At 40.3% G+C, this 16,066-nt stretch overlaps 3 protein-coding genes across 4 annotated transcripts in view; all 3 read right to left on the reverse strand.

The window, feature by feature from the left end:
• Positions 1 to 1,774: 1,774 nt before the first annotated feature.
• pycard (PYD and CARD domain containing) lies at positions 1,775 to 5,404 on the reverse strand. 2 transcript variants are annotated; one of them, XM_005923616.2, is made up of 4 exons: positions 5,042 to 5,402; positions 4,230 to 4,274; positions 3,567 to 3,614; positions 1,775 to 2,690 (listed from the first exon to the last, which is right to left on the reverse strand). In XM_005923616.2, exons 1-4 carry the CDS (start codon positions 5,289 to 5,291, stop codon positions 2,431 to 2,433), a joined length of 603 nt encoding a protein of 200 aa, XP_005923678.1. In that variant the 5' UTR covers positions 5,292 to 5,402; the 3' UTR covers positions 1,775 to 2,430. The 2 variants fall into 2 exon arrangements, with proteins under 2 accessions (XP_005923678.1, XP_005923679.1); XM_005923617.1 differs by lacking the exon at positions 3,567 to 3,614 and having other exon boundaries at positions 5,042 to 5,404.
• A 2,489-nt stretch (positions 5,405 to 7,893) lies between these two features.
• On the reverse strand, positions 7,894 to 10,565 carry LOC121814593 (caspase a-like; the record flags this gene model as incomplete). Its single annotated transcript, XM_042221275.1, is given in 3 exon segments — positions 7,894 to 8,567; positions 8,642 to 8,683; positions 10,374 to 10,565. Coding segments are annotated over 2 exon segments (218 nt in total), but the record flags the coding sequence as incomplete, so codon positions are not given.
• Positions 10,566 to 13,530: 2,965 nt separating this feature from the next.
• Positions 13,531 to 16,066, reverse strand: part of etsrp (ETS1-related protein) — a gene marked incomplete in the record, with an annotated part of 4,465 nt that continues 1,929 nt past the window's right edge. The window contains 5 exon segments of the mRNA XM_014333984.2: positions 13,531 to 14,381; positions 14,956 to 15,074; positions 15,181 to 15,420; positions 15,511 to 15,660; positions 15,898 to 15,966. Coding sequence (XP_014189470.1) covers positions 14,103 to 14,381; positions 14,956 to 15,074; positions 15,181 to 15,420; positions 15,511 to 15,660; positions 15,898 to 15,966 — 857 coding nt within the window.

Genomic DNA, 16,066 nt, shown 5'->3' on the forward strand with positions numbered 1-16,066 from the left:
GGAACTCACCGTCACTGGAACCACGTTTTGAGGACTGTCCACCTGTAGCGTTCTCTGCGGAAATCAGGAAGACACAGAGTTAGATGTGTGATGAATGTGTGATGGTGCTAAGAGCAGTAATATTAAAATACCATACATGGGTGTAATGTTACAGGCATTAAAGAACTATTGGAGGTTAAACGCAGTGACCCTCACAGCCGTCACGTATAATGGCTTCAGCTCCACATTTATACAGAAGAATGAAGCAGCAGCAGCTCCATCAGCGCTATCAGGACATTTTATATGATTGTTATTACACAAGAAGTCAAGACTTTCATTTGTAATGTGAAACTGGAGCTGTGGAGCTGAACCTCTTAGCCGCGGAGACCTACGCTTTTTAATTGTATTTTTATTATTTAGCTTTCTCTCTCTCATAAACCTGCACCTTATTCCACAACGTTTTTCTTCATCCGAGGTCTTTAATCCTGTCAAACCGCACGACATCTGCAGTCAGAGGCAGTGAAAATGATCAATCAGCGGAAGCAACATCTGGAACACTGTGGAATCACACTGGGGACAAATATAAGCTGAAACACCGTCGTGGAAATACGTTGTAGGCAACTCGCACAAATTCGCCAAACTGCGTTTTAAAACTGCGATTTGGGAACAAAATGTTCTCGGACGGTGTAAGGATCAGTGACTCTGTTAGCTGTTATAAACGGGGACTGGGAGGTAAAATCGAGAGGCTCTGAAGAACGAAAGTGAAACTGAAAAAAAGAGCAAAGACGAGCGGGAAGTTTTTTGTTTATTTTGTTTTTTAAACATTTTTGCTTCCGTTTTAAACTTTATTTGTTGTACAGATGTGCGGATACGTCAGCGGTCCTTCCAGTAGTTGCTCATTATTAGGCGACCAGCCGTTAGGTTTCGCTCCGTACGATACAATAATCTAACACTCAGTCTTCAAACCCTGACACCGAGCTACCGCAGCGGTTTGTGTCGGGTTTAAAATATGAAACTAATCGCAGATTCTTACCTCTGCGCTGCTGTCGATTCGTTTCAGGATCTCCAGAACCACCGAAGCGCCTCCTCCGCGGTAAAGTCTGTGACCTCTTCCCTTCTACTTCCTCTTTTTTAACATTACGCGCGCCTTTTTCACGTTTTCTCTGCAGTCCAGAAGCAGATGGTTTCAGACCATATGTTGTGCCAGAGTGATTCATTCAGTGTTTCATTTTTTAGGTTCTTTGGGTGAAGTTTGATGCTCAAATCTTCCCAGATTAAGTTGATTAAGGAGTTGAAAGTGTTTACATATTTGTTTAGCCACTTTGAAAAAAGTCCTGTAACTTCCTAAGACCCGAACGCTTGATTGGGACGTGCTGAATGTGAAAACAAAGAATTATCTTTTTACCTAATTGTGCTCTACAATGGCCTGATATTCACATATGAGCACATTCGTTTTAGATTTCGATAGAACAGTGGCAGTATAATGTCCCCGTAAGTGGATCTCAGGCCCTTGTAGAGCAAAATTTAGTAGTGTGGTCGAGACAACCCAAAATGGGATGTCCGCACATGTGGACAACAAATGCAAAACATCATTTAAAATCTTGTGCAGAAATTGTTCCCAGTGTTTTACCATCATATTTTTTGAATGAATATTCTGATTTTCTGCCTCCCCAGTCCCTCCATAATGTGCACTGCATTATTATTTGAATAAATCATTTGATAAAAATGAAGATTTTATTTCAAAGATTAAATTATAAAACGTTTTAATTAATCATCAAAATGAACAAGAAAAACATGAGAGTTTAATTTTGGTTTATTTTTTTAAGGACAGTAAATCTTTGTCACTATGTTTCAAGTTACAATAAGATGATGACATTGAAAAACAGATTAATGAGGCTTTGGATGATTTATGGATAAAACTCATTCACAGCTTCACGGCCCCAGATGATTCAAAGTAATGAGAAAGGTACCCCTCTGCGTCCTTATGAGCGCTCAGGATTCTTAATTGAAGCACTCCCCTTTTTATTCTCTTCGCGGGCCTAACCCTAGCATTAACCATCACCTTACATTTATCAATTTCAACCCGCTCTCACGCCTGGGAACGAGCAACATAGCGATGATTTGTCACATATATGTTACGTTTTGGGATGAGAACGTGTTTGGATAAAAACATGGCTGATGACATCGCTGATTCATTTTAACATATATAACATTTACATTTTTTAATATAAAACTTTCAAATATCCATAGTTTTTCCTGTAAAATGGATCAATTAAAGGAGCCACTGAGGAGCAAATGCAACACATAGGAGAACAGTTTTTACAAAAATGTAAGTGTAAAATAAAACCCCCACAAAGAAAAGGCATCTATACCTTTTTAATGTAATCATGTCATGTTCTGGTAGATATCGGTAGATCTATATTTGGTCTAAAAACTGTTGTTTCAACACATTTAATCCTTTTCACTGAGCTCTTTAACGAGAAATTTCTCATTTGCCAAAAGGATGTCATAGAAGATCTTTTTGCAGTCTGCAGCTTGCAGGGGACCACTGTAGAGCTCCCTCATCTTGTCCTGAGTGGTAGACAGAGCTCTAATTCTGGTATAAGTTTCTTGGTCGATAACTTCATTGTCTAGGAGCTCATCCAAAATGGGTGCGATGTTGCTCACTCTCTTGGTCAGCTCGACTCTGTGTTTGTCCACAAAGTTCTTGTCTGGAGAAAGAAAGGGAAAGAAATGAAAAAAAAATTAAGGGTTATTTATCATCGGAAGTTTTTATTCACTTTATTCTCCGCTTTCATAACAAAATGCTTTTAAAAAATTCACTTATTTCATAATTAAAATTCATTAAATGTTAAAAACACATTCGTTCCTTTTGGTCGACTATTTAAAAAGAACATAAATGACATCTTTCCTTTTTTCATCCAGACATTTAAAGATTATTGTATCTAGTTAATGTTGCAGTCTTCTCTTTTATTATCAGGAAATGAGGAGCTGCATGAGAGTGCATCTGCTGGGCAGTTTCAAGGCCTCGGGCACAAAGAAGTAACGAAGTACAAATACAAATGTATTTTACCCGAGTCTTATTTTTTCTGACTACTTTTTACTTTTACTCCCTACATTTATAAACAAATATCTGTACTTTCTACTTCTTACATTTTCTAAACCGGCTCGTTACTTTTGCTTTAACGCATTTTAGTCGAGTTATTATTTCGTCACCGCGAGCCTCCAAACATCCAAACGATTTAAACCTGAAGAGAAACACATGGTAGGCGGTCCTGTTCGATTACTATTCACCAGAGGATGGTGATCTCATGGTAATCTATGGGGCCTTATAAGGCTCCCTGGCCTTAGATTTGATGGTGGGCTGAAGGTTTCAAACTTTGATCCTCGTGCTTCTCTTTCAGCTAATCCAATTAATGCTATTTAAACATATGTCAGGGTGTAGGAACACAACAAAGCACATGTCAACAAAATATGAAACACTTAATTTCTGTGAATCCAGCGGACATGTTTTTGTTTTTTACGCTTGACCATGTCCGAAGTTTTAGTTTGACTCAGGATCAGTTACAGGCGAGGTCTTCACCTACCGCCTGCGGTTTTACTTCCTCCAGCTGCTCCAGCTGACTCACTCGAGGCTGGAACAAGCAGAGATCTAGTGTAAGAGCATTTTATTCTTTTGTTTGTGTTGTTGCACATTTTAACACTCAGTTAAATAAAAACTGATGCACGAGGAAAATAACTGGTTAGATACTCAAGGAAATAAAAACGGGACTATAATGTTCTGGGGAGACGACAAATCATTCAGAATGAATTAATGGTGTGTAGAGGCGGGAGGAGCGATCCAGTAAGTCGCCCCCCTTTTACGCACAATTTGATCTGCCACCAATAATCAGAATGGGAGGAGCAGACAAAGCGTCCACGCTCCATGTTTCCCGTGAAAACAGGACAAAATGTCGACGCTTGGAAGAGAAGAGAAGACACATGGACACATTTCGCATTTGACGTCAAGGAAAGTACGAGCATAGAAAACCTTTACAGACTTTAATCAACCGAATTAGCTTTAGAATTAGTCTGCGATAATCTTCCGATATTTAGTCAACTAAAGCTAAAAGAATTTAGACAAAAATTATGATTAAAACTAAATCAAAAGTAGCACTGGTTTATACTGTGAAATGTCGGTAAAGAAGAAAGGAAAACAGCAAATCAGCCTCGTCCCATCGTCAGAAAGGTGAAGCAGCGCAGAAACTCACCGTCAGTGGGAGCAGGTTTCGAGGAATTTCCACCTGTAGCTTCCTCTGCAAAAATGAAGACACAGTGTTAGAGTCCGTGATGGTGTTTCAGTGGATCACACAGAGACGAACAGTAATATTAAAATATCATACATGGGTGTAATGTTACAGGCTTTGAAGAACAAGTGACCCTATGGCTTCAGTTCCACATTTATACAGAGGAATGACGTATCCCTCAGCTCCATCAGAGCTATCAGGACATTTTATAAGATTATTATTACTCAAGAAGTCGAAGTCCAGACTTATCGTGGGACTGGTAAATCTCATCTGTGCGCATGCGCCAAGTGCATGGCGCCAGTGCCTGATCAACGTCAAAGAGGTCTGTCATTTCCGTGCTCTGGCAGCCGATAAATGCGGAACTTATACCAGCATTATCTCCCCATTCTGGCTAGCGTTAACGACATCAACACAGTCTCACGATGAAAATAGGTCGCAGTCCTTCTGTACGGGTGTAGGTTCTGCACAACGTTTCCTCGTACACATTTCTAATTGTTACACGCGAACGGCGCATAAAGTAGCTGCGCTAATTAGGCTCGGTCGCGCCCGCTGACTTCACTTTTAATCTGCAGATCGGGAGTAAAACGGGCTCGGACACGTATGGAAGAGTGACTCTGTTCGCTGTTATTAAATAAACGCTGAAAAACAATCGAGAGGCTCTGGTCAGATAAGAAAAATGAAAGTGAAAATGCAGCATCCGAACACTCAGCCATCATTCAACCCTGACCTCCGTCTGTGCAGGTTTTAGGCTGCAGAATCACAGTCGTTGATCTTACCGAGTTCTTTCGCCTCTTCGCTGCAGCCGATCTGTTTCAGGATCTCGAGAGTCACCCTCAGAGCCCCCTCCTCAGTAAAAATAGACACCAGCGCGTCTGTGACCTGCAGACGGCTTTTGTCCTCCACCCTGTTGCGTTTTACGCGCGGCGGTTCTCTGCGGTCCAGAAGCTGGTGGCAGAACTTCTCAAAGTTCCCCTTTGCCAAGTCCTCCAGAGTGTCTGCCACAGCGGATTTGATAGTTTTGGCCATTCTTCACCGAGATCCAAAACTGCACCTCTGATTGTAACCGCTGTTGCTTTCCGGTATGGTGCCAGAGTAGCTCTGTAAAGCTGCTTTAAGCAATTTGGAACTGTAAGAGAGAAAAAAACGGTGCATTCAAATGCCTTCGGAAACAGAAGTACTCCTTATAATAGCTCAGTCTGTTTCACAGCTTTTACAGATTATTTCACAGTGTAGTGATTTCACAGGCCTAACAATTCTGTGATCTCAGGGCAGATATTTCAATTATTTGTATTTATTTTGTTATTGTCACGTTGCTTCGGAGCAACACTAGCAGTGTAAGTGCAAAACTAACATAATTATGATTAATAATATATCAGTAACATCATTTCACCCTTTACATGGGCAACAACCACAGTCATGAGCCTGGGAACGGACACTTTTATCTAAGCTTAAGCTACAAACTCAGTCTTCTTTAACTGCACCACCACAAGCCCAAAACAGATTCAGCCTTTCTAAAGTAACATAAGGAAACCTGTGATGTCTGTCAGCATGGAACAAACGGGAGAAGCCCACTAACCGCAGGTCCTCACAGGCTCACTGGATGGGTCACAGTGTAACAAGCACAGTTACAGTTATGCAATTCCTCGTTCATCACTCATTTCCAGCCGACCACCTTATAGATCACATCCATCTATTACAGTATAATGGCATATTTTCAACATATGAGAGCTAACATTTCATTCCTTTAGAGAAACACAAACAACTTTCATCTTTTGGGGCTTCGATTCACAAGTCAGTGATACCACTGCTTAAATCCAAAAGATAAACTCACCACGCTGTTTGCTTTGCTTGCTAAACATAATTTAAACTGCTGCTGCACCGACAAACTAGTCAGTAACTGACAGGGAGCAAGGTCAGGTTGTATAAGTAATGTTTTTCCCAGCATATAAAACCTTTCAGAAAATCACTGGAGTGCTTAATGAATGCAAATATTTTCAAAGCCAGAGTTTATATCCATAAGGAAAATGTAAACTGCACAAAGCAGAACCACATCATGAAAAAATAATGCCAGACCAGATCTTTTTTACTTTTAGTGTCCCAGAGAGCAGGGTACAGTGAAACGTGTTTCTGCTTACACCCTAAGCAGAAAAAAGCAGAATCCATGTAATGCATGGATGTGCTTTATTTTAATGGATGGATGTAAAAATAGTACAGTCTCAGTCACAGTTAAAATAAAAGTGCCACAGGCCCCCAGTCAGGGCCTTATACTATGAGTTAGTGCAGGAATTTATATTTGCAACAGTGATAAAAAACTAAGAAAAATTAAAACAAAGTTAGTTAAAAACAGTAAAAGCAACCCTGACATTGTGTAAGAGAGAAGTGCAAATGGCATTAATAAGTGATATGTACACTTTAAAGGTAAGAAAAACGGTTGGATGAAGGTATAATAGAAAATATGTTTGGGATCTTGTGCCTCACAGGTGTGTTCACCTGTGACAGACTGAAGCCTTATTGTACAGATATAACTAAAGATCAGTAGGAATGATTCCCCGAAGTGTTCTTTATGGCAGTGAGGCTGAAAGGTCTGAGGGAGAAGTGTGAAGTGGGAGTGACAAGTCGTCCATGAAGGAGAGCAGCTTATCTGTTTCTTCAGTGACCTTTGACCCTCACCGACTAAATCGCCTCCAAATTCTGACCGGTGATGCTTCCAGCTTTGCAGATTAGTTTATTAATTTACACAATACAGTTAAATAATAATGGACTGCATTTATAGAGCACTTTTCGGGACCCTCAAAGCGCTGTCCAATTCCACTATTCATTCACTCTCACATTCACACACTGGTGGAAGCAGCTACAGTTGTAGCCACAGCTGCCCTGCAGACTGACAGAAGCGAGGCTGCCATATCGCGCCATCGGCCCCTCTGTCCATCACCAGTACGCAGTAGGTGAAGTGACTTGCCCAAGGACACAACGACCGAGACTGTCCGAGCCGGGGCTCGAACCGGCAACCTTCTGATTAGACGTACTGCCAACTCTTGAGCCACGATCGCCCTTGTAAGTCATATAAACAGATGTGGAAAAGTCACAATACGAGTGTCCAGGTGGAAAAATAGACAAAGAGGCAAAACTGGCAACTAAAAAATGACAAATACCTCAAATCGACGGCCAAATCGCAAAAATCAGACACTAGAAAACACCTCTGCAGGTAAAACCACAGCAGGCCTGTTCAGGCCATAAAATCACTTGACATTGTTTTTATATTTCTATGACAGTTGCTTTTGAGTGTCCATACAAAGTAGCAGAGGATGAACATCATTTCAAAGGTGAAGTGAGGCATGATAGCAGGACGATGCTTCTGTTTTTTTTCTTTTTGTATATTATGACAGAAACCTTGGTTATTTAACTTAAACTATAAGTTTAACTGTTACTATTACAGAACATGTTCTTCATTAAAAACACAAAGTTTCATCAAACAATAATAATATCCTAAATTTAAAAAAGCATAACAGCATGTTGTGCTAACGTTTGAGCTTCCTCTGATCTCCACGTTTCAGTTAGTGTGAACAGCTAGGAGAGTAAAAGATGATGTGATTTTCAAAAGGCATAAACTTGACACATTTCTTGACTGTTCTGAGCAAGAATACTTTATTTCCATCTTTTACAGTTTTAAAATAATAAAAAGGGCCCAAAGTAGATGTTTAGGGACCCCACAGTTCTTGCAAGCACCACTTTAGTATGACAGCAATGTAAAGCCTTTTTATAGCAGTTGAGTCTCTTTTGGTTCTTGTTTTGTGGATTTCTTCCTTCTGCGTTCTTCTGTTTCTGATTCTCAGTCCATCTTGCCTGTGACTTTGTTTGGAACAGATTTTCTACAATGTTATGCTCAGGGAAGTGAGAGACAAGGTTAAACCTTCAACTTAAAACCTCTGAGGTAGTCCACTGTGGATTTTGAAGTGTATACTGGCTCAAAGCAGGGTTTGGGAAAGCTTCCAAGTCTGCATTCTTGATAAGAGTGTAGAATTGTATGATAGGCTACCTCTGAACAGATGGATGATCCAGTTTGGCAACAATAAAAACTGAAAACATTGAGCTATGACTAAAAGGAGGACCGGTTGAACCGCAATGAAATCTTTTTAGTTTCTCTGAAATTATTTTATTTATTTTATGAAATTCTTTAGGATTAAAAATTTAATGACACAACAGTTATAAAGTCAATTGTTTTGAAATAAATCTGTAGTTGGAGCTTGTGTGTGAATACTAGAGCCTTTCACACAGTTTTCCAGCTGCTGTGAAGTCTTTCACCTGCAAAACATAAAAGAAATCATAGATAGCATATAGTTGTTTATATGAACAAGTTAACAGAAAGATCAACTCACTGTCCAGGTGAGATGTCTAATTTCCTCCACCGGCTTCTGTGACTGAAAAACACAAATGAATCAAAATGTTAGCCTCCATGTTAGCCTCCATGTTAGCCTCCATGTTAGCGGTGTAACAGGAGAGCAGTTTTAGTTTCAGAATGAAAATAAACTCTGACAATTGCAATTTTAAAATATCAGTGTTGCATATGTTTTATCATTTCGCTGTTACAGCTGCCCTGTTGGCTGCCCCTTCAAAAAGACAAAAACAAATCTGGAACGTTGCACTATCAAGCTGCAGGGCCAGACTCTCCATTGTTATGTAATTTCCATGGAACTAAATTTGACTGTTGAGCAGCAAGTTAGCACATGTCCAGAGTCACATCCTGACACTGGAGTGTCACACAGACTTTAGAAAAAGGTTGAAGAATTCAGAGATTCTGTCATTTCTCTCAGTTTTTCTCTGTTTTTATTGCATAAAGCTGGTTTCAAGTGTGATGCTACAAAAAGAAACTTTAGCACTTTGTTACTGTAGGGCTGCATTTTAACGCAGACCAGGCCCGTGTAAATGCTGGGAGATTGAGAAAATAAAAAAAATTCAAAATGTTATTGCACCAGAAATCGAATAACTGGCCAACTCTTCTTTGTAGAATTGCTTTAATTCGGCCATATTTGAAGGTTTCCAACATGAACCGCATGTTTAAAGTATCGCAGTCTGATTGAACTTGAACTATTTAAGTTCATGCCAGATACAACTGGTTTTTCACACAAGTCTTGGGGATCATTCAGATGTTTTTTTGGTAAACGTGAGACGAGCCTTCATTTTTTTGCTTTTTTGGTTGGCAGAGGTTTTGTCCTTGGACTCTCCTATTGAGGCCATTTTTGCTCATTCTCTCTTTTTATTGTTGAACCATGACCTCTGACCTAACTGAGCCAGGTGAGGCCTGCAGTTCTTTAGAAAATGTTCTGAGTTCTTCCGTGACCTCCTGGATGAGTCATTGATGCACTCTTGGAGTAATTTTGGTCGGCTGGTCACTCCTGGGAAGGTTCAGCACTGTCCTAAGTTTTCTCCATGTGTGGATAATTTCTCACTGTTGTTCACTGGAGTCCCGAAAGCCTTAGAAATGGCTTTGTGAACCTTTCAGACTGATAGATGTCAGTGCCTTTTTTTCCTCAGCTGTTTCTTTAAATCTTTTAGCTTACTTCACTTTGTCAGACAGCTTCTATTAAATGATTTCTTGATTGGTCTGGCAGTAATCAGGCCTGATTTAATATACGAGGGACAAGTCGTTTTGCTTCAGGTAGGTTCTTCTTCATAAATCAAATCATTATTTAAAACTGCATTTTGTATTTAGTCTGGTTATCTTTTTATAGTACTAACATTTTTAATGATCTGACGCATTAAAAATAGGAATCAAGAAGGGGAGCAGTTCTTTTCCACAGCACTGTATTAACTCTTGTTTTTGTTTTCTCATAATCAAATATTGAAGTCAGAGACCTCTGCTTGGTTTCACCCCTTTTGTGACACGGTAAGCCCCAAATGACAGCAGCGATCAGTTTAGGAAGTTTAAAAGTGAAAGTAAATAAATGAGACCCTTTATTGTTGGTTAAAAATGTCTGCAGTATTGTTTCTGGTTCTGTTACCCATCGATCTCTGTAGTTAGTTTTTACCCTGTGATTAACTGTGATGACGCTTCTGTGTAAATCCAGATGTACAAATGACCACTAACTGAAACTTGGACATTGATCTCACCGAGTGTTTCCGCCTCGTCGCTACATCCAATCGCTTTCAGCAGGTCCACAGTCACCCGAAGAGCCCCCTCCTCGGTAAAGTGGGACACCAGCACGTCTGCGATCTGCAGGCGGTTTTTATTCTCCACCCTGTTGCGCTTGACGCGCGGCGCTTCCCTGCGGTCCAGAAGCTGGTGGCAGAACTTCTCAAAGTCGTCCTTTGATATGTCCTCCAGCGCGCTCACCAAAGCAAGCTTTATAGTTTTGTCTGACATTTCGTGACCCAGAAAGTTCTTGTAGCTCTGTCTGAACTGCAAAATACGCTTTTGTCTCGAACTTCAAGGAAGATGACTTTAGAAGGCGCACCCGGAAAAAGACGCATTTACTGCGACTGGGAAATATGGGTGCTCTAAGAGCTATAAGCGGAACACACACAGCAGCAAACATCTGGAACACACTGTCTGTCTTACGATAACAGTGGGATCATGTTCCAAGTACAGTAAGACTTGCTGTATGGATCCACCAACAACGCCTGTGTGAGTAGATCTGTCGACTCATATTGTGCATTGGTTTGCAGTTTTCTTGGTATGTTTGATTTTATAAATCCTAACAACCACATGGATAGCGCCGCTAGGGGGTTTCGTCCTATTATTGTAGCATGTCTGTGGAGGCTCTCAGTTATGGAGGACCACAAGAGCCATTATTCTCTCGCCTCTGTCAGTGCGCCCCAGGGTGGCTGTGGCTACAATGTAGCTTGCCATCACCAGTGTGTGAATGGGTGGATGACTGGATGTATAAAGCGCTTTGGGGTCCTTAGGGACTAGTAAAAGCGCTATACAAATACAGGCCATTTACCATTATTTCGATGTGCGTGGCTCTTGTGGTCCTCCATACTCAGTCATCCAGGTCATCATAGTCTAAGGAACCTGGAAAGAAAAGCGTCTGGACTCTGCCTTTCTTTCTCTTCCTTTCCAAGCTCCCTAGAATATTATTGTAGTTGTTGGAGAGTCTCCTAATGTGAGTGCAGCCTGCTGCTCTCCGTGCATCTGTTTAGAGCAGGGCAACTCCAGGTCTGTTGTTCTACACTGTTAAAAAAAAAACATCTTAAAAAAACGGTAATATTCCAGGCAGCTGGGGCGCCAAAATACTACCGTAAAATAACAGAAAATAACTTTCTCATGAAAATACAGTTATTTTCAGTAATGAAAATAAGTTTGTTGGCTAATTTTACATGGGATTCTGCCTTTTCCAAGTGCTTTTAGACATTAAATTAGGAACATTTTAACGTGATCAAACAATGAAATTACCTATAAACAAGGTCAATGATTGTGGCAATATGAATCATAATACGTAAATGTACAGAAATATACAGTTAACAGTTGGTTTAAATAATAATGGATTGCATCCCCTGGGATAGACTGACAGAGGCGAGGCTGCCGTATCGCACCATCGGCCCCTCTGGCCATCACCAGTAGGCAGCAGGTGAAGAGTCTTGACCACAGACGAGAGTGTCCGAGCCGGGGCTCGAACCGGCAATCTTCTGATCACAAGGCGAACTGCCAACTCTTGAACCTCGATCGCCCTAAACAGCAATGATAATATACTTATGTGAGTAACACAAGCTTATAGAATCATGTTATATACTTTTCCATAGCATTACATTTGAATTCAACAGTTCAATCTTTCAAATAACGGACAGATATTTGTGAAATCATGATACATTTGTGAATGTATTTTAACAATCTAAATATGCATATGTACAAAAAATATATTTAAAAAAGAAGTAAATTGTGTTTTTACTATATTTACAGTGATGTTATGTTATTTTACCTTTGACAGGTAAAATCACCGTCTACTTATGTAAATTTAATGATATTCTAGACAGCAGGCTACAAAACTGTAAAATATACAGTAAGATACTTTGACATTACTATTTTTTTGGAACAGTGTATTTAACTGACTGGCCTCCGAGTTGTCCGGCCAACATCCACACCACATGCCCGCTGAACCTGCTTGGTGTTCCTTCCTTGCCAGACCGCGATTACAAAATGTATAACTTCATTTTATGTATTTAAGACAAAACAAACAAAAAAAACCCAACAACATCAACTTGCCATAATGTCGTTGTACAATGAAAATAAAGAGCTGTTCTGTCCGCTTTTTCCTCAAACATGGACACGTGTTTTAATATTTTGTGGGTGGAATATTTTCTAATCCATGTGTTGGATGAAAATGTCCCATAATTGCATGGGTCCTGTAAAATGAAAAATGTACTAGGTGTTATAAATGTCAGATTTGCATTCTTGAGCAATAACAAGGGCATCAAATAATTATCTAATGCATTTTCCTTACAAACGTGGCGCCATTTAGGGGGACATAAAAAGGCTTTCCAATGGTATACGATTTATTGCCAAGTAGCAAATAAACAAATGACCACAAGACACATTTCCTTATGTTTTGTAAGTATGTATGTTTACGTTGTTTTCCTGGGGGCTGAAACTTGACATGTTGTGTATATCCCGCTAATAGCCTGTATATGCCATACTGCACATTTTGGTATCAATTTGATACAAAGTAAATAAAGGGCAGTGTTGCTGATACTGTTGTCTTATAAAGGAATCTTGTGTAGAGGAGAGCTGTGTGTCATGACTAATAGTTTACAATGAAGTTTAATATGATATAGATGACAAAAGGAACCATTGTGGTGAAGTGATTCGAACTTTCTGTTAAGTTACGCCAGTGCAAAGTCAAACAAAGAGAAAAGAGCAGGATAGAACTCACAGAGCAAGTCATATAAGACGAAGGGGAGCAAGGAAGTGATGCATATGGCCAAATGAGTATAAAAGAGGGCTCTTAGGAACATTCAGGGTTCTCCCTCTAGTTCTGATCAAAGATCTGAACAGTTTGAAATTATTAGATTAGAAATCCGAATTAGCTCAAAGTAGATTAACTTGAAAAGTATAATTTAAGTGATTTGATTCTATTTGATTCTGATTTGATTTTGAAAATGAGAAAAAAAAACATATATAAGATAAATCTTTCAAAATTGTTGAATTTTTAAAAAGTTCTCTTTTTTTTTAATTAGTTGTAGACGCATGAATCCCTCTTTGTCCACCAGGGGGAGCTGCAGTATCATTAATTCCCCCAGCCTAATTTTATAAAAGAAGACTTTAATTCAACACGTTTATATACAGTTTATTTACATCAGACAACCATCACACGTCACTGAAACCTTCACAGCAAGTGCCTGAAAACCGCCAGTTTGTTATTCAGAGTATCAACAGAGGTAGACACGAGTTTTGTATTTAGAAAAATAATATAATAATAATATAAATGCACAAAACTCTACATAGGGTTCATATAAACACTATTTACAAATCCATTCTTTCTTTAGAAAACAAACAAACAAACTATCAAACATAACAACCCCAGAGGAACAAAGTACAAGTAACCCGAGTGCTTAAAATACCCCTGGCTGGTGTCTGTGCTGCACTTAAAACAACCTGAGGTCAAGTAGCTCTTTTTATAGAAACATTTAAGAAAATATGATATGATGTCATTAAATATTGGCTGCACTATGGATCTATATACTTTTAATTATTATTCCCTGAAATGCAGCATCTGTAAACTGCCTACATCAAGTTCGTCCTCTTCCACGAGGCTTGAGGAAGCAGAGTTCACTTTGAAGGCTGAAGTACTCAAAACGTTCAGGTCTGTCAGCCAGCAGCACCGAGGCTCCTGGGGTCGGCCCCTACTGTGAAACCCACGTTTCACTGCTGTGATCAGAGGCTGTCGATACCCCAGAGCACTGCCAGGACTCTGTGTTTGTGGGTAAAACGTTCATACTGCTCAGGACCTCCTGTGCCGACTTCCCCAGCATGCCCTGCACGTCACAGACGAAGCGGTAGACGTAGCGCTTGCCCGCCGTCTTATGGATGATGTTTTTGTGGTAGTAGTAACGCAGGCCACGGCTCAGCTTCTCGTAGTTCATCTTTGGTTTGTTCTTGCACTGACCCCAGCGCTTCGCCACCTGTGGGATCACCAGCAAACACATGCTCAGAAAAATACAATAGAAATGAATAATGTAATTAAGTAAATGTACTAATAAAAAAAATCTGTTAAAGTTTATAATAAGTAAGATGATTTATTTAAGTGCTTCTAAAAACAGAAGAATCCAAGTGTTTATTCAAATGCATTACATGTTTGTGTAAAGCAGTAACATAAGCAGATTCTGTCTTCTATCATTTTATTCCCACATAAATGAATCCTCACACCTTTCAGTAAAGCTGTGCAATGCTTGTTTCTGCCCCCTGTCAATCTGGCTCTATAAGTACCAGGATGAGCAGCATCAGCACTGCAGGTAATATGAACAGGGGCCCCATCCAGTCATTGCTCTGTTAAATGGTACAAAGTTTCAACACCAGCGGCTCCATTTTTAGGAAAACAAATGATTCCCAGCCTGACTTTCTTATATGTGATCAACGTTTCTCCCCAAAGTACAAAGACACACTCAAATGGAAAGTTTTGTGAAGCAGGTAAGAAATAACCTTTTATCGGTTCCATGTAGTGCTCAACAGTGGCTTTGTCTAAAACAGGATTCTTACCTCTGTGGGGTCAGACATCTTGAACTCCCATCCGTCTCCAGTCCAGGAGATGAAAGTGCGGCAGGCAGAGTCCAGCAGAAGCTCCAGTAAAAACTGCCACAGCTGGATTGGACCGGAACCTGAATGAAGAGTTTGTAGATAAATGAATGAGGTCAAAGTAAGTAGCTGGCGCTGTAATGTGTAATCTATGTGTCATTATACAAAGAGGAAAAGAAGAAAACTAACCTGGATAAGCCGACATTCCTGTCATCTGCCCCTCCCTGTCCAGCCTCTGTGGAGGGGTGTTTTTTCGTTTCACCACACGGGGGCAGTACTGCTCTGAGGACTGGAGCCCGGGGTTTGAGGGACATGAGGCCATAGATGGGTGTGATGGAGGGGCAGCGAAGTTGGGGGACTGATATTCAGACCAAAAAGACGAGGACTGTCTCTGTGCATCTGAGTCAAAGTAGCTCTGATCTGTTTCGCCTGCACCAAACAGAAGAATCACACACTGAACTACAAAGATCAGGTCACTGGAAAAGTGTTTGGTTTTAACCCACGAGTGAAATGTCTTACTTTGTACTGAGTTTGATCCCGCTCCTGTGAGGAAGGGGCTGTGGCTGCCTTCCACGGCAGGGCTGAACTGTCCGGTCTGGGGCACCAAGTTCTGGTATGTCTGAGGAGACTCCTGGTATCCAGTTTGTGACTGGTCCACTGCCAGTCCATCTGTGCACCAGGAGAGAGTTAGTCACAAGCACAATTCCCTTAAAGTCAACTTTAAATGAGGTCAGTGTATGCACAAATAAGCCCTGTAAGCTCGGACTTTAATCTGCTCTGGAAGCTCAGTTCCAGAAGATTTTTTTCTGCTCATGGTTCTGTGTGTTCTCGAATAAAACATAAGAACACTATATGTCTCCTTTAGAGTTATTTCACACGTAGCATCAGTGAACGTGAGACGCTCACCTTGTGGATACGAGGCCCACCAGTTGAACTCCTGGTATGTATCCAGGCTGAAGAGGGCAGCGTCACTCACTGAAGGTAAAAGAGCAAAAAATACAAGATAAGTCAAAAATACTTGAGTTTAATAAGCAAGCAAAGTATACCAAAACACGTTTTTCTTTTTACCTTTGGT

Source organism: Haplochromis burtoni, unplaced genomic scaffold (genome assembly GCF_018398535.1).
Source record: "Haplochromis burtoni strain Fernald_Lab_line unplaced genomic scaffold, NCSU_Asbu1 Contig_64, whole genome shotgun sequence".
Taxonomy (NCBI): Eukaryota; Metazoa; Chordata; class Actinopteri; order Cichliformes; family Cichlidae; genus Haplochromis; species Haplochromis burtoni.

Excerpts from the sequence above, each read along its gene's own strand:
- pycard (XM_005923616.2), bottom strand. The coding sequence starts at position 5,291 with ATGGCCAAAACTATCAAATCCGCTGTGGCAGACACTCTGGAGGACTTG. Across the intron at positions 4,275-5,041 it reads CGAAGAGGCGAAAGAACTCG|AGGAAGCTACAGGTGGAAAT; the intron begins GTAAGATCAACG and ends TCATTTTTGCAG. Across the intron at positions 3,615-4,229 it reads GAAACCTGCTCCCACTGACG|CCTCGAGTGAGTCAGCTGGA; the intron begins GTGAGTTTCTGC and ends TGCTTGTTCCAG.